Source organism: Hylobates moloch, unplaced genomic scaffold (genome assembly GCF_009828535.3).
Source record: "Hylobates moloch isolate HMO894 unplaced genomic scaffold, HMol_V3 SCAFFOLD_2, whole genome shotgun sequence".
NCBI classification, from domain to species: domain Eukaryota; kingdom Metazoa; phylum Chordata; class Mammalia; order Primates; family Hylobatidae; genus Hylobates; species Hylobates moloch.
In genome coordinates, this window is record NW_026652277.1 from 174,677,954 (window position 1) to 174,705,402 (window position 27,449).

The 27,449-nt window shown below is 44.8% G+C and overlaps 1 protein-coding gene across 3 annotated transcripts in view; it reads right to left on the reverse strand.

Moving 5' to 3' along the window:
* The window catches only part of RPS6KA2 (ribosomal protein S6 kinase A2), a 456,813-nt gene extending 433,165 nt beyond the window's left edge, over positions 1-23,648 (reverse strand). For 2 of the 3 annotated variants that reach the window (XM_032162347.2, XM_032162329.2), the window contains exons 1-2: positions 22,971-23,389; positions 19,166-19,225 (exon numbers count right to left, since the gene is read on the reverse strand). In XM_032162347.2, the coding sequence (XP_032018238.1) occupies positions 19,166-19,225; positions 22,971-23,033 (123 nt within the window). In that variant the 5' untranslated portion in view covers positions 23,034-23,389. Of the gene's footprint in view, positions 1-19,165; positions 19,226-22,970; positions 23,390-23,481 lie in introns of those variants that run through there. The other variant, XM_032162339.2, reaches the window with a different exon arrangement.
* Between the last annotated feature and the right edge of the window lie 3,801 nt (positions 23,649-27,449).

Consider the following 27,449-nt stretch of genomic DNA (forward strand, 5'->3'; position numbering starts at 1 on the left):
AGAAGGAACTCACAGCCACCCGCTGGGGGACCCGCACTAAGTCATGGTGTTCCCCCCTTGTGTCTTTATTGCTTTTTTCCTATAATTAGGTGGTTATGTTCAAAGTAGCTTCCTGCATTGTTCCGTGAATTCATGGCTATATATTTTATACTGTGATGATCACGTCTGCTGCACATCAAACACCCAAAAACCAGAGGACTTGTCATTCATCACTGCAGCGTCTACATGGCCTTTTCCAGGATACATTATAAAGAAAAGTTTGTTAGATAAATAAGTGAGTAAATGTGTACAATTGATATAGCAACTTTTAAGGAAAGACGTTAGAATAAGGGGGAATTGAGCCTTACCATATCTGAGGGGTTACTGTATATTTATCATTATTTTCTAAATGTAAAATGAAATGGACTCACTTCTTGTTTATAATGGGGGCTTTGGAATAGTATGGTTCACCAGTGTAAAAATAGATGCCATCCCAATGTAGTCACAAGGGTGCTTATAAGAGGGAGGTGGGAATCAGGGCCGGAGAGGAGAGGCGGCACTGGGGGCTCTGGAGGTGGAGCACAGGGCCTCCAGCCAGGGTATGTGGGCAAAGGCCCAGAAATGGGTTCTCCCTTGGGCTTCCACAAGGAAGGCAGTCTGCTGATGCCTGGATTTCAGCCCAGTGAGACTGATTTTGGACTTCTGCTCTCAAAAGTGGTAAGATGATAAATTTGTGGACTTTTAAAATTAACTAAAATAGAAAAGGACAAAAATCAACCTCTCCAATAGGTAATGAGTTCAACTATTGAATGAAATTAGTATTATTCCATATATATATATATATATATATATATATATATATATATATGTAAGCAATAAGCTTAGCATTAACATAAAAAATAGATGCCATAATGCCACTTGTTTGCAGGAAGTAAAAATTTGAAAGTGAACACTGGAAACTGTTCTGCAAAGCTGCCCCCAAATGACCCCTTTGCTCCTAAAACAGACCTCCAGCTGCCGTGTGCCCATCATCTTGCTCCTTGATCTGCAGTGTCCTGCACCGTCCACACTCAAGCATGCCCTGACACCCGGGCACCACGTCCCTGCAAAGCCTGTGAGAAACCCACTGGACCAGAACCTGAAGTTTTATCAAAGTCTTGGTGGTTTCCACACAGAGCAAAAAGAAACAGACTTTCAGGCTTCCATGTGAGAGTGAGACGGCCTTCCTCTCTCCACCTCCCCGCAAGCAGAGCTGCCCAGGGACCCTCTGTGGCTGAAAAACAGAGAAAGTTTGCCTGGCACAGACACATTCCAGGACTGGGCAAATGGTTTGGGGAGCTGGTTTTCAAATGCTCCTTTACAACCCTCTAGGAAAACAAGGTGTGGTGCTTTCCTTTCCTCGCCACTTCTCCAGCAGCACTCTGAGGTATGTAATACTAGACAGCATGACCTTACTATAACAAAATGCCAGTGAGTTGCGTCCTGAGCCCAGGAGGCTTAACTAATCACTAACCTTGAAACGTACCATCTCACAGTGTTTAAAAAGAAAGCTGGGCCAGGCGTGGTGACTCACGCCTGTAATCCCAGCACTTCGGAAGGCTGAGTTGGGCAGATCACCTGAGGTCGGGAGTTCAAGACCAGCCTGACCAACATGGAGAAACACCATCTCTACTAAAAATATAAAAAATTAGCCAGGCGTGGTGGTGCATGCCTGTAATCCCCGCTACTCAGGAGACTGAGGCAGGAGAGTCGCTTGAACCTAGGAGGCAGAGGTTGCGGTGAGCTGAGATCGTGCCATTACACTCCAGCCTGTGCAACAGGAGTGAAACTTTGTCTAAAGAAAAAAAAAGAAAAAAGAAAAAAAAGAAAGCTGAGGCTGGGTGTGGTAGCTCACACCTGTAATCCCAGCACTTTGGGAGGCCAAAGTGGTAGAATCACTTGAGGTTGGGAGTTCAAGACCAGCCTGGGCAACAAAGCAAACCCTGTCTCTACAAAAAATAAAAAATAAACATTAGCCAGGCAGCTACTCAGGAGGCTGAGGCAGGAGGATCAGCAGAGCCCAGGAAGCTGAGGGTGAGATTATGCCGCTGCACTCCAGCCTGAGTGACAGAGTGAGATCGTGTCTCAAAAAAAATAAAAAATTTTTTAAAAAACCCTGAATATCCCTGGTGCGTTAAAAGGAAGATACTACATTCCGGTAAGAGTCAAGGCCACGTCTGGAGCCTCAGCGCTGATGCGTGCTTCTTGCCATGCTGAGCCAGGCAAAGTGCGCGCTGCACCTGCTCTTTCAAAACAGTGGTCTCAGAGCTGACGATGAGCTTTCTCCAAAGCCTGAAGATGAAAGTGTCAGAAGAATACTGTATGCTTTTTCAAAGTTATAGGAGGGTAAGGTGAGAACACAAGAACAAAAACTTAATTGCAGAGGAAAACAGAAAAACTCAGCAGGTCTGTGATGGCGGCTGTGATCTAGACACAGCAGGTGCTGCACCCAGCCTCCAGAGGCCCGCAGCCGAGGGACTGCAGAGGCTGAGCCAGAAAGGACCTAGTGATTGCGCTTCACTGCTGAGGAAAAGGTGAGAGGGGGCTCACAGCAAGTAATAGGACCCGTGTTTCATTCCTCCCTTTTGACATGGTATGACGGTAACACCCCCTGACCACTCTCTAAAGAATTGAGGAAGAGGCCAGGAGTGAGGCTTGTGAAGGTAGAGGACACAGGGTCTGATGTAAAATCACCCTAAAATATTCTCTAATCACCAATTGGTCCCCGCTATGACCAGGAGTTTGTGGTGGCCTCAGGTCTTCCCTAAGGGTCACCGTGCTTCCGGTGCTCTTGGAAAAGCCTCAAGCATGACCTGGCATCTCTCGAGCGAACAAAAGCCAGTGCCCAGGCAGCAGGGAGGCCTCTACACACCTCCAGCGGTAGCAGAAGCAAAAATCATGATACAAATCAGGTCAGCGTGCAACTCATGGATTTTAGCTCATGCCCCAAAAAGCAGGGTCTCTTTCAAAGACTCTGAGACCCTGACCCATGACGCCAACCAAACGGGGGTTCCCAAGCACAGTATCTGCTAGGGGTCGAATTATGCTCCCCAAAAGATATGTGAGTCTTCACCCCCCAGTACCTCGAAATGTGGCCTTGTTTGGAAATAGGGTCATTGCAGATGTAATAAGATGAAAGTCGCCAGGGTGGCCCTGATGCAATATAACTGCAGCTCTTAGAACGCCATGTGAAGACGGAGGCGGAGACTGCAGAGAGAATCCCACCAGCCAAGGAACACCAGAGGTTGCCAGCAAAGCACAGAGGACAGGGAAAGGATGGGACAGATTCTCCCGAAGAGTCCCCAGAAGCAGCCAGCCCTGTGGATGCTGTGATCTCAGACTTCCAGCTCCAGAATGGTGAGGGAGTGAATTTCTGCTATTTAAGCTGCCCAGTGCGTGCAACTTTGTTACGAGGCTCCCGGAGACTAATCCAGCACTGAAGCCAGAGGGGCTGTATCCATAACGGACCGGAAGGCCTTTCAAATCTCTTCTGTGAGCGTCATGTCCCACCACTTGTGCCTCCGGCCAGCTCCGTGCTTCTTAGCCAAACAGCCAGAGTTACTTTTCTTAAAAACATAGACACGGAAAATGGAGACTAAGATGGCGGATAGGAGGCAGGACTGGCCTGCAGCTCCTGCTGGAAGAGACAGAGCAGCATGTGGAGAGACCCACATCGTGAACTTCTGTTCCAAGAACTACCACAGCAACATACCAGGAAAGCCTAGAGAATCCATGGACCCTTTGAAGGAACTTTATCGCTGCTGCGGGCTCCATGAGACGCTGAAAAACTGTGAGTCGGCCTGCCTTCTCAGTGGGGAGGGCAAGTTCTCGGCCCAGGTCACCAGCTGCCTAGAAATAGACTCGGTGCTGCTGGGGACACAGTGGGAGTGAGACCAGCCTTTAGGACTGTGGGCTGCGTGGGAGCAGGATGAGGCCTGTGACTGCCACCTTTACCCCACTTTCCTGGTGATCTGTGTGATGCAGCAGAGGCCCCCTGCGAACATAGCTCCATTGGCCTGGGAATCACACCCCCATCCCCCACAGCAGCCACACCAAACCCTGCCCAAGGAGAATCTGAGATCAGAAACACCTAACCCTGTCCCACCTGCCTTGGTAGCCAAAGACGAAGGACATAATCCCTTGGAAGCTCTACAGCCCTGACCACCTCTGGAGAAACCCGAATACTTCAAAGGTGACCCGAGGGCAAGCTTCTCTTCTCCCTATACAACCTCAGCTGATGCACTCCTGAAAGCACCACCTCCTGGCTGGAGTTCAACCAACACAAAACCAGTGCACTGAACAAAAACACAACCAAGGACCCTCACAGATTCCACTTCACTCCCTGCTACCTCCACTGGAGCAGGTGCTGGTATCCACAGCTGAAAGACCTGAAGACGGATCACATCACAGGACTCTTTGCAGACATTCCTCAGTACCAGCCCAGAGTCCAGTAGCTCTGCTGGGTGGCCAGATCCAGAAGAGCCAAAACAATCGCTACGGTTCAGCTCTCAGGAAGCCCCATCCCTAGGGGAAGGGGGAGAACACCACATGGTGCTCCCCATGTAGTGCACCCCATGGTGCATGGTAATATGGTAATATGACAAAACAAGGTTCTTTAACACCTCCAACAGATCACACCAGCACACCAGCAATGGATCCAAACCAAAAGGAAATCTCTGAATTGCCAGAAAAAGAATTCAGAAAGTCAATTATTAAGCTAATCAAGGAGGCACCAGAGAAAGGTGAACTCCAACTTAAAGAAATTTAAAAAAAACATGATATACGAAATGAAAGGAAAATTCTTCAGTGAAATAGCATAAATAAAAAAACAATTACAACTTCTGGAAATCAAGGACACACTTAGAGAAATGCAAAATGCGCTGGAAAGTCTCAGCAATAGACTCAAACAAGCAGAAGAAAGAACTTCAGAGCTCAAAGACAAGGCTTTCAAATTAACCCAATCCATCAAAGACAAAGAAAAAAGAATTTTAAAACATGAACAAAAGCTCCAAGAAGCTTGGGACTGTGTTAAGCATACAAACCTAAGAACAACTGGTGTTCCAGAGGAAGAAGAGAAATCTAAAAGTCTGGAAAACATATCTGAGGGAAAAATCAAGGACAGCTTCCCCAGCCTTGCTAGAGATCTAGACATTCAAATACAAGAAGCTCAAAGAACATCTGGGAAGTTCATCACAAAAAGATCATTGCCTAGACACATAGTCATCAGGTTATCTACAGTCGAGATGAAGGAAAGAATCTTAAGAGCTATGAGGCAAAAGCATCAGGTAACCCGCAAAGGAAAACCTATCAGATTAACAGCAGATTTCTCAGCAGAAACCATACAAGCTAGAAGGGATTGGGGTCCTATGTTTAGCCTCCTTAAACAAAACAATTATCAGCCAAGAATTTTGTATCCAGTGAAACTAAACTTCATAAATGAAGGAAAGATACAATCTTTTCCAGGCAAACAAATGCTAAGAGAATTTGCCACTACCAAGCCAACACTACAAGAACTGCTAGAAGGAGCTCTAAGTCTTGAAACAAATCCTCTAAATACACCAAAATAAAACCTTCTTAAAACATAAATCTCACAGAACCTATATAACAATAACACAATGAAAAAATAAAAACCAAGGTATTCAGGCAACAAATAGCACAATGAAAAGAACAGTACCTCACATCTCAACACTAACATTGAATGTAAATGGCCTAAATGCCCCACTTAAAAGATACAGAGTAGCATAAACTTAAGATAAAGAGGTGGAAAAGATATTCCATGAAAATGCATACCAAAAGCAAGCAGGAGTAACTATTCTTACCTCAAACAAAACAGATGATAAAGCAACAGCAGTTAAAAAGACAAAGAAGGACATTATATAATTATAAAAAAAGTAGTCCAACAGGAAAATATCACAATCCTAAATATATATGCACCTAACATTGGAGCGCCCAAGTTTATAAAACAATTATGACTAGACCTAAGAAATGAAGAGACAGCAACACAGTAATAGTGGGGACTTCAATACTCCACTGACAGCACTAGACAGGTCATCAAGATGGAAAGTCAACAAAGAAATAATGGACTTCAACTATACCCAACAACAAATGGACTTAACAGATATTTACAGAACATCCTGCCCAACAACTGCAGAGTATACACTCTACTCCTCAGCACATGGAACATTCTCCAAGATAAACCATATGATAGGCCACAAAACAAGGCTAAGTAAATTTAAGAAAATCAAAGTTGTATCAAGTACTCTCTCAGACCACAGTGGAATAAAATTGGAAATTAACTCCAAAAGGCAGGCTCAAAACCAGGCAAATACATGGAGATCAAATAACCTGCTCCTCAATGATTGTTGGGTCAACAACAAAATCAAGATGGAGATTAAAAAATTATTTGAGCTGAACAATTATAGTGATGCAACCTATCAAAACCTCTGGGATACAGCAAAGGCAGTGCTAAGGGGGAAGTTCATAGCATTAAATGCCTACATCAAAAAGTCTAAAAGAGCACAAATAGACAATCTAAGGTCACACCTCAAGGAACTGGAGAAACAAGAACAATCAAAACCCAAACCCAGCAGAAGAAAAGAAATAACAAAGATCAGAGCAGACCTAAATGAAATAGAAACAAAAAGAAAATACAAAAGTTAAATGAGGCAAAAAGCTGGTTCTTTGAAACAATACATAAAATCAATAGATCATTAGTGAGATTAACCAAGAAAAAAGGAGAGAAAATCCAAATAAACTCAATTAGAAACAAAATGGGAGATATTACAACTGGATACCATAGAAATGCAAAAGATTTTTCAAGGCTACTATGAACAACTTTATGAGCATAAACTAGAAAATCTAGAGGAGATGGATAAATTCCTCAAAAGATACAACCCTCCTAGATTAAACCAGGAAGATATAGAAACTCTGAACAGACCAATAACAAGCAGCAAGATTGAAGTGGTAATTTTTAAATTGCCAACAAAAAAAAAGTCCAGAACCGGATGTATTCACAGCTGAATTCTATCAGACATTCGAAGAAGAATTGGAACCAATCCAATTGACACTATTCCACAGGATAGAGAAGGAGGAAATCCTTCTTAAATCATTCTATGAAGCCATTATCACCCCCATACCAAAATCAGGGAAGGACATAACAAAAAAAAGAAAACTATAGACCAATATCCCTGATGAACATAGATGCAAAAATCCTCAACAAAATACTAGCTAACTGAATCCAACAGCATATTAAAAAGATAATCCACCATGATCAAGTGGGTTTCATACCAGGGATGCAGGGATGGTTTAACATCCACAAGTCAATAAATGTGACATATCACATAAACAGAATTAAAAACAAAAATCACATGATCATCCCAATAGATGCAGAAAAAGCATTTGACAAAATCCAGCATTACTTTATTATTAAAACCCTCAGGAATATTGGCATAGAAGGGGCATTCCTGAAGATAATAAAAGCCATCTGTGCCAAACACACAGCCAACATTATACTGAACGAGGAAAAGTTGAAAGCATTTCCCCTGAGAACTGGAACAAGACAAGGATGCCCACTTTCACCACTTCTATTCAACATAGTACTGGAAGTCCTAGCCAGAACAATCAGACAAGAGAAAGAAATCAAGGGCATCCAAATTGGTAAAGAGGAAGTCAAACTGTCACTGTTTGCTGATAATATAATTGTATACCTAGAAAACCCTAGTACAGAGGAAGTCAAACTGTCACTGTTTGCTGATGATATAATCATATACCTAAAAAAACCTAAAGACTCATCCAAAAAGCTCCTCTAACTAGTAATTGAATTTAGCAAAGTTTCCAGATACAAAGTTAATGTACACAAATCAATAGCTCTGCCACACACCAACAGTGACCAAGCTGAGAATCAAGTCAAGAACTCAACCCCTTTTACAATAGCTGAAAAAAAAAAAACAAAAAACCTTGGGAATATACCTAACCAAGGAGGTGAAAGACCTCTACAAGGAAAACTGTAAAAACACTGCTGAAAGAAATAATAGATGACACAAACAAATGGAAACACATTCCATGCTCACGGATAGGTACAATCAATATTGTGAAAATGACCATACTGCCAAAAGCAATCTACAAATTCAATGCAATTCCCATAAAAATACCACCATCATTTTTCACAGAACTAGAAAAAACAATTCTAAAATTCATATGGAACCAAAAAAGAGCCCACATAGCCAAAGCAAGACGAAGCAAAAAGAACAAATTTGGAGGCATCATATTACCTGACTTCAAACTATACTGTAATGTCATAGTAACCAAAACAGCATGGTACTTGAATAAAAATAGGCACATAGACAAATGGAAGAGAATAGAGAATCCAGAAATAAAGCCAAATATTTACAGCCAACTGATCTTCAACAAAGCAAACAAAAACATAAAGTAGGGAAAGGACACCCTATTCAACATATGATACTGGGATAACTGCCTACCCACATGTAGAAGAATGAAAATCATTCTTCATCTCTCACTTTATACAAAAATTTACTCAAGACGTATCAAAGACTTAAATCTAAGAACCTGAAACAACAAAAATTCTAGAAGATAACATTGGAAAAACCCTTCTAGACATTAGCTTAGACAAAGAGTTCATGACCAAGAACCTAAAAGGAAATACAACAAAAACAAAGATAAGTAGATGGGACTTAATTAAATTAAAAAGCTTCTGCACAGCAAAAGAAATAATCAGCAGAGTTAACAGACAACCCACAGGGTGGAAGAAAATCTTCACAATCTATACATCCAACAAAGGACTAATATTCAGGATCTGCAAGGAACTCAAACAAATCAGAAATAAAAAATAAACAATCCATCAAAGTGGGCTAAGAACATGTATAGATAATTCTCAAAAGAAGATATACAAATGGCCAAAAAGCATATGGAAAAATGCTCAACATCACTTACTATCAGGGAAATGCATATCAAAACCACAATGCAATATCATCTCACTCCTACAATAATGCTCATAACTTAAAAAAATCAAAAAATAATAGATGTTAGCATGGATGCAGTGAAAAGGGAACACTTTTACACCATTGGTGGAAATGTAAACTAGTAAAACCACTGTGGAAAACTGTGGAGATTCCTTTAAGAACTAAAAGTAGATCTACCATTTGATCCAGCAGTCCCACTACTGGGTACCTACCCAGAGGAAAAGTCATTATACCAAAAAATACTTGCACATGCATGTTTATAGCAGCATAATTTGCAAATGCAAAAATATGGAACCACCCCAAATGCCCATCAATCAATTAGTGGATAAAGCAACTGTGGTATATATACCATGGGATACTACTCAGCCATAAAAAAGAATGAAGTAACGGCATTCACGGCAACCTGGATGGAAATGGAGACCATTATTCTTAGTGAAGTAACTCAAGAATGGAAAACCAAACATCGTATGTTCTCACTCATAATTGGGAGCTAAGTTATGAGAACATGAAGGCATAAGAAGGATTCGGTGGACTTTGGGAACTCATGGGAAGGGGTTGGGGGGGGGGGTGAGGGATAAAAGACTACACACTGGGTACAGTGTACACTGCTTGGATGATAGGTGCACCAAAGTCTCAGAAATCACCACTAAAGAACTTGTTCATGCAACCAAATACCACCCGTTCCCCAAAAGCCTATTGAAATAAAAAATAAATTTTTAAAAAATTAATTTAAAATATATATATATATGGGGTCCCATCAGTGTCCTGTTTAGAAGTCCCAAAAGGCTTCCAGGAAAAAAGAATACAATCCAAGACCTTGCCATGGCCTCGAATCCTGACACCACACTCTCCTCTCCACATGTATCTCAGGCCAGCCTGGGCAGCCCCAGGCCTGCGCATGGTTCCTGAAGCCAAGCCCAGCTCAGGCTTCCTTGGTCCGGCCATGCCAAGGTCTGTCTGTCTGTCTGTCTGTCAGGGACAATCCACCCCCGGTCTTGCTGTTTGGTTTCTTCTCATCAGTCAGGTCGTGGCCTAAACATGGTGTGGGTAGAGACATCTACAGTAACCGTGCCCCATGCCTCTGCTGGTATGGCCCACCCAGAACAGTACTTACCCCCACGTGAAACCATCTTGTTGAGTTAGTTGTTTATTTGCGAGGATGCTAAAATATAAGGTTCGTGCTGTCTTCTTTTTCATGGAATCCTGGTGCCCAGCACAGGGCCAGACACACAGTTATCACTCCCCAAACTTTGCCCGAAGAATAAAAGGAGAAGGGAGGGTGAGGCGGGGGCATATCGGCTTGAGCCACCACGTGTGTAGCTGACAGTGGAGGAGCCCCAGGCCACCCCCGCCCACGGATATCCATGAGACTGTTCATCATTTCAAGAAGGATGTTGCTATGTATACCCTATTAACTTGGAGACAGGCATTTATGTGGCTAAATCCTCACGTAGAATGAGCTCTCCCAACACAGGAGCTGCGTCCTATGCATACTCAGTCCCGTGTGCCTGGCGCAGTATGTGGCCTGAGATTGACACCCAGCATGTGTTCACAGCCGTTTCCTCAAGCTGACTGAATTCGCACCTTCGCTTTCTTTGGAAATGGTTTTATAGGGTTTGCTCCATCTGTTCTACATAAGACAGAAGTGAGACACCGGGTTCAGGAATGAGGGGCACTCACGCCTGGCTCTGCTGTGCCCATGGGGCCTCCACCAGAGAAGTGTGAGACTCCGGGTTCAGGGACCAGGGGCACTCATGCCTGGCTCTGCTGTGCCCACGGGGCCTCCATGGGTTCAGGGACCAGGGGCACTCACGCCTGACTCTGCTGTGCCCATGGGGCCTCCATGGGTTCAGGGACCAGGGGCACTCACGCCTGGCTGTGCTGTGCCCACGGGGCTTCCATGGGTTCAGGGACCGGGGCACTCACGCCTGGCTCTGCTGTGCCCACGGGGCCTCCGCCAGGGACATGGAGCGGAGGCGTTTCCTCCACGGTGGCCACTCAATGTGCTTTGGCAAGTGGGATGTTTGGGTTCTACATCCTGGAAAAATACGTCTTCATGATTCCCTGGAGAATTTTATGACTCACATAAATTGCAAAGTCTGTCTCCACACCCAGCTCTCAGCTGCATGTACGTTACAAGGGTGCAAGGATCTTTTTTTCCCCATTTTATTACTTCAAAATATCTGAAAGATAACAAGCTATACAATTTTCTAACTGACACCTTGCATCTTACCGAAACACACACAGCATTATCCATGGGAGAAAATCCACTCAATAAAAAAAAAAACCTATATATGTATATAAATCTTACCATAATTATCTAAATTATCCATTTAGGATTATTAAAATATAAGGAGCTTTTGAAATTCTTGTAAATCAATAATATATCCCACCTATGACCAGATAGCAGTGAATAGGGAGATATAATTTTTAAAAACAGCTCCATCTAAAACCCCCCAGAATTTTATGCACACATAAAGAAATAATGTTTGTCTTTCTCCGTGTGAAGAGAGGAGAGAGATTTTGGAAAGAGAGAAGAAAGGGTCTCAGTGTGGCAGTGCAGGTCCTGTGAGTTCCATGCAACCTTGGCCAGGGTCACGGATCAGACCCCCTGCGGCCTCCTCAGGAAAGCTCTGCTCCCGGGATGGCGTCTCAGTGGGAAGCCAGGCTGCTTCTGAGGTCTCGTGGGGGATGCATCTGTGGGAGGTGGGCTCCCTCACATGTGGGTGAGGAGGGAGATGACAGGGACATGGAGGGACAGACAATGTGGCCAGCACCCTCTGTGTGACCAGAGATGCCTGTAGCACCAAGATGAGGCCTGAACAGAAGGAAGGGACTGAGCCACCAGGTTTGACCCATGACCTGAGTGCATTAGCCAAAAATAAAAAATCTGCCCCCATTGCTGAGTACACTGGGGGAAATCAAGGATTCTGGGAGGAGAAAATAAGTCTGTAGAAAAAGCCTGTGTTTTAAATTCCCGCACTCATTAGTTCTCTGCTATACTTAGCAAATTACATCACCTGTGATGCCTCGATTTCACCACCTGAAAAATGGGGGAAAACTAATAGACCTCTCGCCCACTTCCCAGGGCTGAGGGAGGGTGCGAGGCGTGGAAAACAGGCGCACACCAAGAGTCGGGTTATTTCACAGCCGGTCCTCTGCAGGCAGGAGGAGAGCCATGCCACCAGTCCTCAGGGGCTCAAACCTGGGAGGCCTTACAGACACCCAAACTGGATCTCATCGCCTTCTCCAACCTGCTGCTCCGTACACTAGACACAGAGAAAACGGAGCTTTCACTGGGTCTTTTGCTTCATGATTTAGCAACGACCTCAACGCAGAAGTGATTCTTGGCTGTGATCGGATGAGCACAATTTTTTTCTGGAGAACCAGCGTTTTCTTTATGAGACCCCCCCCCCCCCATAAAATCACCAGGCAGCAGAGGTGGTTACTGCTCTGCGCCAGAGGCTACAAGGAAGCCCCCACGGGCCATTTGCTGGTGCGCACTCCCTGGAGCCATGTGTGAGGAGGCAGCGGCGAGTGCTCCGCTCCAGGCTCCCGATTTGGTGCTCTCAGACCACGGGACACGGTCTCCAGCCGGTGCCCACGATTTTAGAGAATGTTCCCATTCGCACTGAGTAATCCTCTTCTTCTCGGAAAGAAAGCACTCTGGGAAATGTGCAAAGGCTGACTTTGTTACAGAAGCAGAAAAATGAGGATCCCAGACACTGAAAAGCTATAAACTGTCTTCATCTGCCCAGGAATGACAAATGACAAACACTCAGTGAGAAAGGAATAACCAGAAGGAGAGATGTCTGCAGATGACAAGAGCCAGACTTCTTTTCTTTTGTGGATTCTTGCAAATAATTACCACTTACACATCAAATGATACGCTGTCCCAATCTTCTTTACAAAATCATACACTTTTCTTCTTTTCTGCCTCAATAAATGCTAACGTTCCATGAAGCCAATGTTATTCTCGCCCGCCCCACAGTGCGTCTAAACACAGATGGGCCTGCATGGCTTAGCCACATCACCCTCTTTCCAGAAGGCATGATGCTTACCCTACCCTTTTCTAGCATTTCTGCAAGGACTAAAGTGATTCTTGTCTGCTGGACAGAGAAACAGTAAGAAATACAATTGCAAATAGACTGCCATCATGGTGACTTATGTAACACCAGCTTTTAGAGACGCCACAGAGACAGATTCACAGGAGGTAATGAGCAGGGCCTGGAAGATTGTTTTATCAATCTTCTTTCAAATCTACTAGTGATTTCTTTTAAACAGTAATTGCATTGCTCTTAATTGCTTCATTATTGCCTGGGCTTCATTATTCACCTTGTCTCATTTCTATTCAAACCAGTTTAGATTGTTTTTCTTTCTGATTTTTATGAGGAACAATGGAACTCTGTCTGGATTGCAGAGACATGAGAGGCAATGTGGCCGCACAGGCAGTTTAGCCTGTCCCGGGCCATATCCTGCTGAAGCTTTGGCCCAGAGCTCCTGAACACACCCGGCCTGGCTCTCTTTTGCGCTTTCTGCCTGTTGCCACAAGTCTCTTCCTGACCTTTTTCCTCACCAGGGGACTCGTCAGGGGTCCAAGCAGCAATGGCTCGGCAACTCCGGGAGCTGGGCATTGGAGGAGGCCACGGTGACACACTCAGGAGCTCATCCCTGGGCTGTCCATGGGCCCCTGGATGTCCCTGTAAGGGGGCTGCCTGCCCAGGCCTGAGGGTCCCTCTGTGACCTCTCAGCTGGTGCTGTCTTCAGCATCCTCCTTGGCTCAAAGAGACTGTCATCTGGCAGCCGAAACCCTGTGATCCCCGTGTGGCTGTGTCCTGGCAACTGATGATGACAGCAGGAAATGCCACCTGCCCTGCCCCCCGGCCCAGATACTTTCTATTCTGCTATCAAAAATAGAGTAAAATTTGAGAGGAAAGGGAAAGTACCCCAGTAGCCACAAGGAAATAAAGTGGAATCACACTAACATTTTTAATAACACCTGGATCTGGTTTTATAAAGTTGACCTAACAAGAAAATGCTCCTATTGTTATTAATAAACATAACCCTGAAATGTAAGCACTTTAAAAATCCATGCAACAGGGCAGGTGTGGTGGCTCCTGCCTGTAGTCACAGCACTTTGGGAGGCCAAGGCGAGAGGATCATTTGAGCTCAGGGGTTCGAGACCAGCCTAGGCAATATAGTGAGACCCTGTGTCTACAAAACAAAAACTAATTAAATTCATGCAACAAATTCTAATATTTTTCAAAGACTGTTCTGTGAAATGAAAACTCACCTAAAAATCAGCTACGTGTCTAAGAACACATAGGGAACAAAGACGACAAAACGGCACAGAGACCCAGAAGCCTGGGGCTGCCTGGAGCTGCACAGACTTCGCCTCTGTGCTGTGGAAGTGGACAGGTGGGGCCTCTCCTGGCCCAAAGCCATTGAAGCTGGCTCTCCTCCTCCATCAGCACAGCATCAGCCCTCCCAACCGCCCAGCACGCAGCTCAGAGGAGGCTGGTCGAGCGCAGCCGCTGCCATGTCCTATCCCACACAGATCAATGCTCAGCATTGTAGTCACCTAAGTCTCACGAGTGTGGCTGCGAGGTTCGTTTGAGTACACTTGGCCCAACATCCAGATCAGGTTCCCAGGCAACAAGACAGCAGGTTGCCTCTAGACCCTCAATAAGTCCGCCTGGTTAGGCCTGCAGGGCAGTCCCCAGGCGAGCCACGAGCTTGTTTCCTGCACAGAGCTGTCACCTCATGGAGGCGCTCTCATCCCCGGTGCTCCTTTGCCTCAGTACACATGGCCTGCAGGAAGGAGGTAGGATGGGGAGAGCCCAGAGCCTCAGGGAGCCAGGGCCTTTCCTGCTCACAGGAGTCATTTTGCTTCTAGATTTTTCTTCCATGACTGTGATGTCACTATACTGAGCCCCTGCAAGTAATCTCTTGAAGTAGTATTTCCTGACAGAATCTGCTGGGTTTTGTGGTTGTTGTTCAGAATATGAAGGATGCCTGCCTCTGATGCGTCAGATGAAATTAGACCAAGAATCCACCCATCCCGTGAATTTGTAACACAAACTCCCCCACATCGCTACTGCCTTCTTGAGGGAGGAGGCCGTTCCCTCAGCAATGGTGAATAAAGGTATATTGCAGTAACCCCCAAGCTGAAGAACAGACATCTTGTCTTACACCCAAGCTTCACACTGGACCTTCACCAGAACTCACCTTCTCGGAAGCTGCACAGAACCGTAACATGAGGAATCACATGCCTAGACATCATACGTGATCTATCCCAAATGCCTTCCACACTTCAAAAACTATGTGAGAAGCCTACTCCACGAAACTCGTATCAGTGAAAGTACTCACAAGTTGGAGTGATCACAGTGCCTCCTGCACTCCTCCAGGGCAAGCCTCGCTCACCCTTTTATTCTTTTCCATGAACCATAATGCCTGGCCTACAGATTATCAGTAAATACTCTTGGCTGAATAAATGAATGGGAAAATTGCTGCTGACCTGAATGATTTTTTTCCTAAATAAGATGACTTTTTATCATATATGTTCAGACTGGCAAGAGGCATGAAACGTTTATCAGTTTAGTTGCCACAAAATTTCTCTTTTTTTCAAAAAAACAACAACAGATAGTTCGCAAGGATGCAGAGAAAGAGAACGCTTATACACTGTTGGTGGGAATGTAAATCAGCACAACCTCTACAAAAGACATATGACAATTTTTCAGAAAACTAAAAACAGAACTACCATTTGATCCATAATCCCACTACTGGGTATCTACCCTAAGGAAAAGAAATTATTATATAAAAAAGACACCTGCACTTATCTGTTTATCACAGTACAATTCACAATAGCATAGCCATGGAATCAACATAAGTGTCTGACAGCAAAGAATCTGATCAAGAAAATGTGGTACAGATACATCATGGAATACTATTCGGCTATAAAAAAGAATGAAATCATGCCTTTAGCAGCAACGTGGTTGGAACTGGAGGCCATTACCCTAAGTGAAGTAACTCAGAAATGCCGCATGTTCTCACTTATAAGTGGGACTAAAGAATGAACACACGTGAACATACAGGGGGAAGAGTTAACACTGGGCTACAAAAGGTGGGAGCGTGGGAGTGGGGGTGAGGGTGAAAAATCACAAGTTCGGTACCGTGCTCACTGTTCTGGTAATGGCTATGCTAGAATTCCAGAATTCACCACTACACAATACATCCACATAACAAAACTGCATTTATACTCCCTAAATCTATTGAAAGACGAAGAAGAAGACAAAGATGAAGATGAAGAAGAAGGAAAAGAAGAAAAAAGAGAAGAAGGAGAAGGAGAAGAAGGGGGAAGAAGGAAGGAAGAAGGAAGAAGAGGAGGAAGAAGAAGGAGAAGAAGAAGAGAAGAGGAAGAAGAAAAAGAAGAAGAAGAAGAAGAAGAGGAGGAGGAAGAAGAAGAAAAGAAAGAAGAAGGGTTTTGTGGTTGTGGTTCAGAATATGGCTCTTTTATTTGAGCCATAAATCCCTAATCTAGAGAAGACCTTGCAAATAACCACTCTGGAGGCCAAGAAGGATGTCGAAAGCTTGTCTCTGACAAAAGTTAAACAGCATCATATAGTATTCAAATGACATTCATCTGCAGCTAGACTAAAAAATTCCATGTTGGGTTTTCAGCATCATCTGTCAGAAACATCAAGTAAACAAGTAATTTTCTCCAGTATTTTCTCATTCTTCCCACAAATACTGCAAATGTACCTAAATATCAAGATTATAGTTCTGCAAAATACTCCTAAAATCTGTTTGGAACTCTATTCCTTAATTTACTAAGATGCAAATATATACTGGTTTTCTATTATCCAGATACAGTAAGCATCAGGAAACAGTAATAATTTCCTCCATCTCATATTCCATTATCAAAAACAACTTTTAAAGAGGTTGGTTAGTTTCATTACATTCTATGATAGATTCACATCTAGATTTCCATAAAAAATGTAGAGGATGCGACAACTTGAGACTAGGAGCTCTTAAAGAATAAATATTATTAATGAATTAAAGGATTTTCTGTTAGTTGTATATATGCACTTTGGGGCATATCATGTGCTATGGTCTAAATGTTTGTATTTCTCCAGAACTCATATGTTAAAATCCTAGCAATAAAGGTGATGGTATTAGGAGGTGAGAACTTTGGGAGGTGATTAGGTCTTCAGGGTGGAGTTCTCATGAATGGGGTTAGTGTCCTTATCAAACAGACCCCAGAGAGCTCCCTTGCCCCTTCCACCATGTGAGGACAAGGGTAAAGAAGGCTGGCCATGAACCAGAAAGTGTGCCTTCACCAGCCATCAAACCTGCCATGCCTTAATTGTGGACTTCCCAGCATCCAGAACTGTGAGCAGTATCTTTCTGTTGTGTAGAAGCCTCCCGGTGTGGCATTCTGCTATGGCAGCCTGAATGCAGCAGGACATGGTGTTATGGAATCTTGTTGCTCCAACTGAACCTAGCAGAATGAAGAGTCTGCTGCACCCATCCTGGCTCAGGGCCTTGTCGTCAGCCTCCTGAAGCCAACTACTAAGTCATCACATTAGTCTGCCTGCAGTAAACACACTGAAAGTTCCCTGGAAATCAGAGTTCCTACAAAAGCCTAGAAAAGTATTCTGAAAAATGACAGCCAGTCATTTCTCTGAGACCATTGGCCTTATGAATTTGCTGGCCTTATGAATTTGCAGGGAAGGTACATCTTCCTTTCCAACCCCTACCACTTTGCAAGTATCAGATTGAGCATCATATTTTCAGGAGAGTCACTGCCTCATGTCTGCCTACCCCTTGATCTTCGTGGAACTGGCAAAAGCAGCGCCATCTACTCTTCCAGGGGATGCAAAGGCACAAGGCCAGGCCAAGCATAGTGTTCAAGAACACAGCTGGATCACTGCGCAGCTAGAAGAGAGCCAGACTCTAGACTCCCAGATTAGCGAAAATGCACAGAACTGAAAGGCAGCTGGATAAACATAAGGCAGCTGAATGCCATTTTTCTTTATTTAACCAGTGGGCTATGTCATCGGATCATAAGATCCAGCGACACTTGGCTTAAATGTTGCGTTGGTGTGCATAGGTTTAGATGGTAGTGAAATGTAGCGTTCAGCATCTGAGCAGACCATTTTCTAAAACCAGTAATGTTCATCGATCCAGCCCTTCCAGTCTGCAATATCTGCCAGCTATTTTAAAAGTCAACAGAGTTGCAAATTTTCTAACTTTTCTGGCTCCAGGTGGCATGTGGCTGAGCGACTCAGTCTTCTTAATGGCCAAGTCAATGGCCCATGGCTCCAGCTGCCTCTGAGAGCGTTTCCTTCACCAGTGCTGGAAGTGTGGCTGCGTAACTACAATGCCTTGACTACAGCCTCAACTCAGCTTTCGAATTTAGCTCTTTCCTGTCCAGTGTCTCCCTGATGGATGTACTTTTCTTTACCAAAATCTCCCCTTAGAACCCCAGTGTTGCTGAGGTACTTTCACTTTATTCAAGTCTAAGTCTGTTTTCTGTTGCCGGGATCAGGCCCATGCTCCTGCACGGCATGAAAATGAAGAAATGCACAGCCTGCAGCAGCGAGAGCTCTTTCTTCTCTTCCATTTGAGGTCCACCTCGGGCTGATAGCCTGTCTCTCTTTCCTTCTTTCCCAGTCAACCCCTACAGGCCCTGGGACTCTCCGCCCACTGGTAAGACAACTCCCCACAGATGGAATCCGCTTTTCTCCCCAGCTCTGCTGAGCACCTCGTCAGACATTTTAAGCAGCTGTGTCACATGACTTCCGGTACAGGGAGCCCCACACCAGGCTTCCATGCCAGCTGGTTACTCCCATGCTTCCTTGACTGGTACTAATGCACCATGCCTCTCGCAAGCACCCATGCCAGGAGACCATGAACTTTACCTCGATTGACAGCCTTCCTTCCTATGCTCCAATTATTCCTTTTGAGGGAGATTACCGAATATAATAAGCACATGATATGCACATGTGCATATATACACGTTCGTGCATGTATATGTATAGAGACACATAGGTCACTAAAATAATTGCTCACAGATATTTAATTTCAAACTTCCATTTCCCCCTTCACCACCTTCTGGGCCCAATCTCCCCAAACAAAGCAGACTACAATAAAACATGTATAGTTACTTCTTCCGCAGTGTCTTCTGTGGCGGGCTCCGCATCCAGGTTGAGATCCTCCTCTGTGGTCTGATAACAAAGATAGATGTTAAAGATGGTTAGCATCGCCACGTGTTTGTAGGTGGCCTCATACAGGTTACTAATATGAAAAAGTGCAACTAAATATCCCGCATGGTTTCTGTAGGACATGGAAACCATATCACCGTCCCTTGCCACCCGAATTTATGTGCAACTGTGTGATGCTTCATGCCCGAGATGGATCCTTTATACAACAGGTGGTAAGTAAGGCAAGGAGTGTTCAGACTAAACATTAACTCAAACGACTAAATCAATGAAGTGAGTGTGACTTACGGCACAATCTAAAGGAGGACAATGTGATTCTTGCCAGTGGAGAAGGCGTGGATTTTCATGAAGCTAAAATACGAAAGGAGCTGACGTGGAAGCACAGAGCAACAGTGAAGGCATGTGTGACCACTCCCATGAGAATGGAACCAAATCACAGTCCCGAGTGAGTGCTGGAAGATGGATTCTAGCAGAGAAATGAGGCCCAGCCCATAAAACATAAAGCAAGTGTTTCTGTGGTTGGCACAAGGTTTAAGTGGAACCATCTGGGTCTGAGTCTTTGGTTTCTGCTTAACAACTTGGGGCCACCTGCTTAACCTGGGCCTCGGAGACATGGCAGTGCTTCTGCCTAGGGATGTGGGGAGAGCTCCATGGAAGAACACCAGCCAGCCATCAGCACTGGCTGCCATGCAGTAGACACGCAAAGCGAACTGCTGTCATTATTACTATTTCTAGTTTCATCTTCTCACCTAGTAGCCAGGAGATAATCATCTCTATCCAAGCTTGACTATGAATCTTCAGGGAATCATGTTTGATCTGCATTGTTTTAAAACGGAGCTTTCTCTTTCTCTATCTAATGTATTAAGACATCCCAGAGAGAAAAATCATGCTTATTCCTCCAAGAGATCACAAATAAAATGGGTCAGCCAGACCTTGTGGGCTGGCTTATGGATTTGTCTTACTCATCATTCCTCCCATTTTCTTATCTTGCCCCCGAAGCATGCCCTTGGCTGCTGTAACCCCACTGAAAGCAATGATTGAAAAGTCCTGTATTTGAGACTTGCCTTCAACTTGCCCGAACATAACTCATGAAATACTACATGTTTCTTTTTCATGCTAGATTCTGCCAGGGTTTTCTGGAGGTTCTAGCTCTTAATTAGCACGTTTCCTTGTCAACCCACCCATTTATGGGTTAGTTATATATCTGAAATATCTCAGAACAACGCAGAGAACTGCAAAGACTTTCCCTGGACAGTCAGATGAATCTCCCCTGGTCTACAATTTTTATAAACTGTATGCAGTGTTCTCTAGTACAATGGACCTCAGACCCAATTCAGTTCAGTTCTCTCAGACTACAGATGGGAAAACAGGCCAGAAAGGATAGCAACTCGAAAAGGTGGTTAGAGCAAAACATGAATCCAGGAATGCTGATTCTAGTCCCTGGAAATCCGATCATCAGTTGTGTCACATTTGCATAACAGCAAGGAACTAAAGCACTAAAATCTAAACTAAATCACTAAAAAATAAGCACTAAAATCTCTTAGCAGATTTTCTGATGAGAAAAGCATGCAGGCTCCTCCTGCAAGGGTTTTAGGGCATTTAATTTGGAGTTCAGAGGCCAGATATGCTCCATGTAGCTCTGCCACATTTCTTGATATGTGAGTTATTTTAATACCATACAACATAAAACATGGACAAAACTAGAGAGTAAATTCAGACTGTGAATTTCAAAACACAGAGGATTTTGTGGATTTGGAAATTTCCTCATAAAGTTGAAGTACCTCAGGGTTAATATTTAAGCTTCTATTTTTCTATAGAAAGAACTCTGGTTTTCTGGGTTCCAAGTAAATAGGAATTTAACACTGTCCATCCTCCACCAGCTGTGCTCTCCTGAAAAAATTGAGCTAAGAAGCCTGAAAAAAATTTATTTTGCTTCAAGGGCTATTTAATGTATCCAATTTTCCTCAAAACCTTTACCATCTGCCCTCTCCTGGGGCTGGCAAGGCAGGGCAGGTTATCAGTCAACTCAGCTCCAAGGTTATCAGTCAACTCAGCTCCAAATTCTTGCCACTTGCAAGTGCTTTCTAGGCTCATGGCATAGTTTTCAAATCATGTGAATCTATTCATTGCTGATCCATTTATGAGCAATTTGAGAAATATGTGAAACACAAGCTGTTCCTCATGGCTTTGGCCACTGGAAATAATGTGAAGACCAGGGTCCCACCCGGAATTGTAGAGCCCCTGGCCCCCTCTCTCCCATCCTTTCTGAGCCCAGGGTGGAATCCTCCTTCTGAATGAGCCCTTCATTCATGAGGGCTGAGCACCTTACAGCTTCAGCACAAGCAAACGTGCTGATGATGACCAGCAGGGCTATAGGAAGCACTAGTAAATGAGAAACGAACTTCTAGCTAATCACTTGCTCGTTCACTAATTCAATATTTAGAAAAATTGAATCTGTCTCTCTCAAAAAAAGCAGACTTGAAATGGCCACCGCAGTAAGGGAATGGATCTTTCGAAGGCATTGTCCTCAACACCAAGAACAACCCCGGGTACAAACAGAAGAATCAGTAACAGTAAGGAGCCCTGCTGTCATCCTTCTCCCACCCCAGGTTCTTTCCATGAGCAGCAGTATCTGGGCTGTTCCATCTAAAACAAATGGACTTCAATGTCTGTGCTATGCCCAACAATCTCTGTTAAACATCAATACATATGTCAAGCATTATTTAGTTTGGCTTTCCAAGGAAACTATTCAATGTGAAGCATTCAGTAAATTCTCTTCTAAAACAGAATCTCTCATTCAGTTCAAAGGTATGTTATGTGACTATCTCAAGACATACATAAAAAATAAATAAAATTTAAAATAGCATTGAATTTATAAGTACAGTGATGGGAGTAGGAGATAAGCAAACATTAAATTGGACTTTGAGAAGGTTTGGTGAGTGATTAAAAATGAGCCACGTTTAAATGCCATTTGAGTTGCTATAAACACAGAGCAGGTATATCTAATAATTTAGTAGATGTTAATAAATTTGGGGAACTTTCTCTTCTAGGAAAATGTATGTTGACCATCTCCAATTCAAATGGAGCAAATCAGATTCCGTGGAGCAGAGGTTTGCATGTCCCCAGGGACGCGTGGAGTGAAAAACTCTCAGCAGTGATTCCTGCACACCCACCAGCCCTGGGATGGGCAAGGAACACTTTGATTTCATTATCTTTTCTGTTTATCTTTAATCACACCTCTTCATCTGACCATTCAGCCTTTTAAGGTTGCATTATCTTTTTTCGTTTAAGATCACATTATCTTTATGCTCTCTGTTCCTTGATTCATCATTGATTTTTGCCTTCTGGTTTCATCTTTCACTGTAGCAAATGGAAGGCTTCTAATTTAAAGCCACTTGTTGAAGGAAAATCAAACTGATGCAGATTAGTTTGGAAACGGGAATACTTTAAGACTTACACAGACTTTAAGAAGCATCCTGAAGTTTCCTTAAGGGCAACAATTTGTTTCTTGTACTCATTATCATTTATGTATTTACACCACACACAATGCCGTGCGTGTATACACACACAGTGTTTATCCATGTGAATACACAACGCAGCATATACATCCACACACACTGGATACCCAACTCTCTGACCCATCACAGTCACCTACTAAACATGAGCTGATTATAGTGAACGAGCAATGCATCGGCTGCAGAGTTCGGATTCCTGCGGATGCTGTGAAAAGCGCGTTCCTTCCTGCACTCACCTCTATTTCCATAGGCTGCACCTCGATCTTTTTCCATAGTTCCAGCAACTGTGCGATCGGCATTTTTAAACTTTCCTTTTCTGCTGGTCAAGTATTGATAGTAAAAAAGGAAATAAACAGAGGCTCGGACCGGCACAGGGGGACGGCCGGACGGGATGTCAGAAGCCAAGGGACGCAGAGGCTGGCGGGTGGCGGCGATGGAGAGCACAGATCCGGCTCCCAGAGGAGGTCGTGAGTGCGGGGCCTGAGCCGGCCCGGAGGAGGGACCCGGGGGGCTGCAATATGGCTGCTCGGGCGCCGTCCCCTCCCTGCCACGCCAGGGCTCTGGGGAGCTGCTGCCGCTTCCCGCTCAGGCTGGGGCGAGGAAAGGAGGGGACGGCGCTGCGGCTTCAGAATCTGTACTGCGACTTTGGCAGCGTAAACGCTGCACTTGCAGCTTCGAATTGGATTTCCTGCCTCTCCCCCCTCCCTTCCCTGGCCACGCTCTTCCCTCCTCCCCTCACTATTTTACCTTAATTGGCTCTCAATGAGGGTGAAAGTTGAGTCTGAGGATGCTGCTGCCATAGAAACTGCATAGCAACCAGGGGCTGGGGGAGCGGGGAGGGGGCGGTGCGGCAGGTCTTTCCCCCCCCCACCCCCAGCACGCGCACACCCTTCCCCCCCTCCCCAGCCTGCCGCCCCTCCCCGGAGGAGACCCACACCGCCGCCTCCCGCCGCAGAACCAGGACGGGCGGGACAGGAACAGGGACGGAGGGACGGAGGGACGGAGGCACGGGGACCAGGAGAGGGCCCCACGCAGCACAGCTGCTTTCCTGCCGAGCGTTCAGGAGACTCCGGCACCTCTGGAAGCTCTGCTGACTGAGCTGCCCGCGGCTGCCTCCCCCGAGGGCTGGGGCAGCACCTCAGGAGAAGAGGGACGAAGAGGGACGACAGACAAATAGCTGGGGAGAGGCGGGGGGCGGCCCGTGGGGTCCGCTGGGCCCTACCCAGCCCTGCCCAGAGCTGCCCAGAACAGCACTCAGGCCTCTGCGGGCCAGGATGAAAGGCACGTGGGCCGCTGGGGCTCCCAGTGGCAGGTCCTGAGGGACAGAAGCATTAATTCAAACAACGTGTATCCTGCCCCTCAGCTCCTTCAGGTCTCCACCCCGTCCTATTTCACAGGTGACAGAGTCCTGAGGCTCAGAGAAGGAACCCCGGAAGACACAGCCAGGTGCCCGAGGGAGAGCAACGCCTCCTGGGCCACGGCTCCTTGGAAAGGAAGCGGGGGGGAAAATTCCCCTCCGTTTCCCTTTTTCTGGGGGTGGAGTGGGGGGATCTCTCTTGCCTCCCTCCTTACTCCCTTCTTTCCTGGATAATGAAAGATGCGTGCGGGTGAAAGACATATTCATTTCTCCAATCATCCAAGTGCTAATCCAGAAGCATTTTGGTTCCCTCTTTTAGGAAAGGGTGTTAAAGTTAACACAATTTAATGCTGCTTTGGGAGTAAGTGTATTCATTTCTATAGCAAATTCCTTTATCTTTGAGAGAAATATCTTTTTAAAAATGGCTTAATGTTCTCCAAAATTATCAACCCCTTTTTCTTTTTCGTCTTTACACAATCACTAAGAAATTCAATTCACTGGAAAAAAAGAAAAGCCCAAATCCCAGATACTTTGTATCTCACAGCAAAGTCGAGTCCAAAGTTAACAGAGGGTTCCGCACTTGGTGTTGATTTATGATAGTCACTTTATCTTTTACAAAATGAGGCCAGAAGGACCTGTAAAATCAATTGCATTCAGAATTTTAAAAATAGCAGTATTGTTCATTTTCAAATTGGAGATTCTGTGATTGACAGAGCAGAGTGAAGGTTTTCTTGTGTTAACAATCATAAGGTGATTTTGTACATGCTGTAAAAGGTCACAGATTAAAAACAGGCAAGGCCAGGGTGGTGGCTCATGCCTGTAATCCCGGCACTTTGGGAGGCCAAGGTGGGCGGATCACCTGAGGTGGGAGTTCGAGACCAGCCTGGCCAACACAGTGAAACCCCATCTCTGCTAAAAATACAAAACTTAGCCGGGCGTGGTATCGCATGCCTGTAACCCCAGCTACTAGGGAGGCTGAGGCAGGGGAATTGCTTCAACCCAGGGGGTGGAAGTTGCAGTGAGCAGAGATCACGCCACTGCACTCCAGCCTGGGCAACAGCATGAAACTCTGTCTCAAAAAAAAAAAGAAAAGAAATGGTTTTTGGTTTCTGGTTTTTCTGTAAAAATCCTAGGAGAGTCACTCATAAAAGACAGTGCTGAAGAGATGTCAAGCATCTTTAATCTGATGGTAAAAATGTGGACTCCTGAAGGCAATGGGAAAGAAATGAACTCAGATTCTTTACTGTGTATTTACAAAGACTCCAGCTTCTCGAAGTTTCCACAAGGGCTCTGATGTGTAAGAAGGAAATAGAGGTCCTTTATATGAGGGAGGAAAAGACCTTTGGACGGGCTCTCTTGTGATTGGCAGTGCCTCCTAGGAAACCTGAGGGAAGCCCAGCTCCTGGGAGGCCATGGGTGAACAGCCTGCCAGGCTCCCTAGCAAAAAAGAGCTCATTTTAAGGGGTATCTTAGGAATTGCTGAAAATGTGGTTCATAATTTAGCATGGTTTTTTTTAACTATGCAAATATGACACTAATCAACAGACTGCACATTATTTGGGCATCTCACAGGCAAGCAGAGAAGCCTGGAGAGATGAAGCGATCACCAGGGAGCGAGACGAGAGTTCATGTGGCCAGGGCTCTGGCTGGAATTCCCACACTTACTCCCTGGGCTGCCACCTTGTAAAACACCTACGGGGTCCTCCCGAAGCAGAAACCTCCCGGATGGGTTCCTTTCCATCAACTTTTTACATGCAAGGCACTCCCGGGGCTGCTGCCCCCCAAGATGCAGTACCAGGTGTGCCGGACATTGGGGAAGGGGACCTGGAAACAGCCAGAAAATAAAACAAAATAAAATGCAACAAACTAAAATCTTCAAAAGGTGATATTGATCTAGGAAAACAGCCCCACTTATGAAGTTTGTGGTTGGGAAAGGTAAACAATTAGAGATAAGAAGGAATAATTTTTCTGAAAGGAAATAATGATTACATTTAAATACCTAAGAAGATAAAGATTCAAATAAAGAACCAAGGAAATTAGATGTGTTGGAATTAAAATGTTCAACTAAATCCCAAGAAAACTTGAACAATCTTTTTCTTTCTTTCTTTTTTTTGAGACAGGGTGTCACTTTGTCACCCAGACTGTAGCGTAACGGCACGATCTCAGCTCACTGCATTCTCGGCTTCCGGGGCTCAAGAGATCCACCCCACCCTCCCAAGTAGCTGGGACCACAGGCGCATACCACCACACCAGTCATTTGTGTGTGTGTGTTTTTGTACAGACAGGGTTTTGCCATGTTGCCCAGGCTGCTCTCGAACTCTTGAACTCAGGCAATCTGCCTGCTTTGGCCTCCCGGAGTGCTGGGATTACAGGCTTGAGTCATTCTGCCCGGCCTGAACAACATTTTCAACAGAACACCACCTGAAAAAGCTATTTCTGAGAAACTCACCTCCAAAGCATCAATTTCCAAGAAGAAAGAACTGTTGAAGCAGCCTTGATGAAATGGGTCCTTAATGAACCAAACGCTGCAAAAGAAAAGCAATAGGAAGTATTTTAAGAGTCCCAAGTCACAGCCATTGTGAAATGAGATGGATGAGCTGGCATGAAACTCTCTGAAACCCAGCCCCAAGTGAAAATTACTCTCTTGCTCCAACAAAGAGCACTCCTCTGTGTTCATTGCCTCTTCAATCTTAGAGTGTCTCTCTTCTCTTAGGAAGGAAAGACGGATGGAGAAGGGGAGGGAAGGAGGGATGGAGAGAGTTTATTCATTCCACAGATTTCTGACAACCAGAGAAAAGCTGAATCAGGAATCTGGTCCTTGTCCCGCTTCTGCTACTAATAGCCATCTTCTGTAGCTCAGTTTCCCCACAGAGAGGGCTGCCATGACCTGACTCACAGAATACACAGCAACAAAATATGTTTCGTGATCTGAGAGAAAAGGCTCAAAGAAATCCACATTTTCTGATGGACAGACATGCTTGACCTCCACATTGAATCTGACGGACATTTTTAAAAGACCCAAATGTTTTATTCTGGGCTGTTCCATTTTGCAATGTTGTACATTTTGAAATGTATGAAAGATTTAGTAAAAGTGAAAACAGTGTCCAGATGCAGTGGCTCACACCTGTAATCTCAGCACTTTGGGAGGCCGAGGCAGGAGGATCACTTAAGCCCAGGAATTTGAAACCAGCCTTGGCAACACAGTGAGACCCTGTCTCTACTAAGAATAAATTTTTTAAAAAATAGCCAGGCATGGTGGCATATGCCTGTAGTCCCAACTACTCGGGAGGCTGAGATGGGAGGATGGTTTGAGGCTGCAGTGAGCCATGATTGTGCCATTGTGCCACTGCTATTGAGC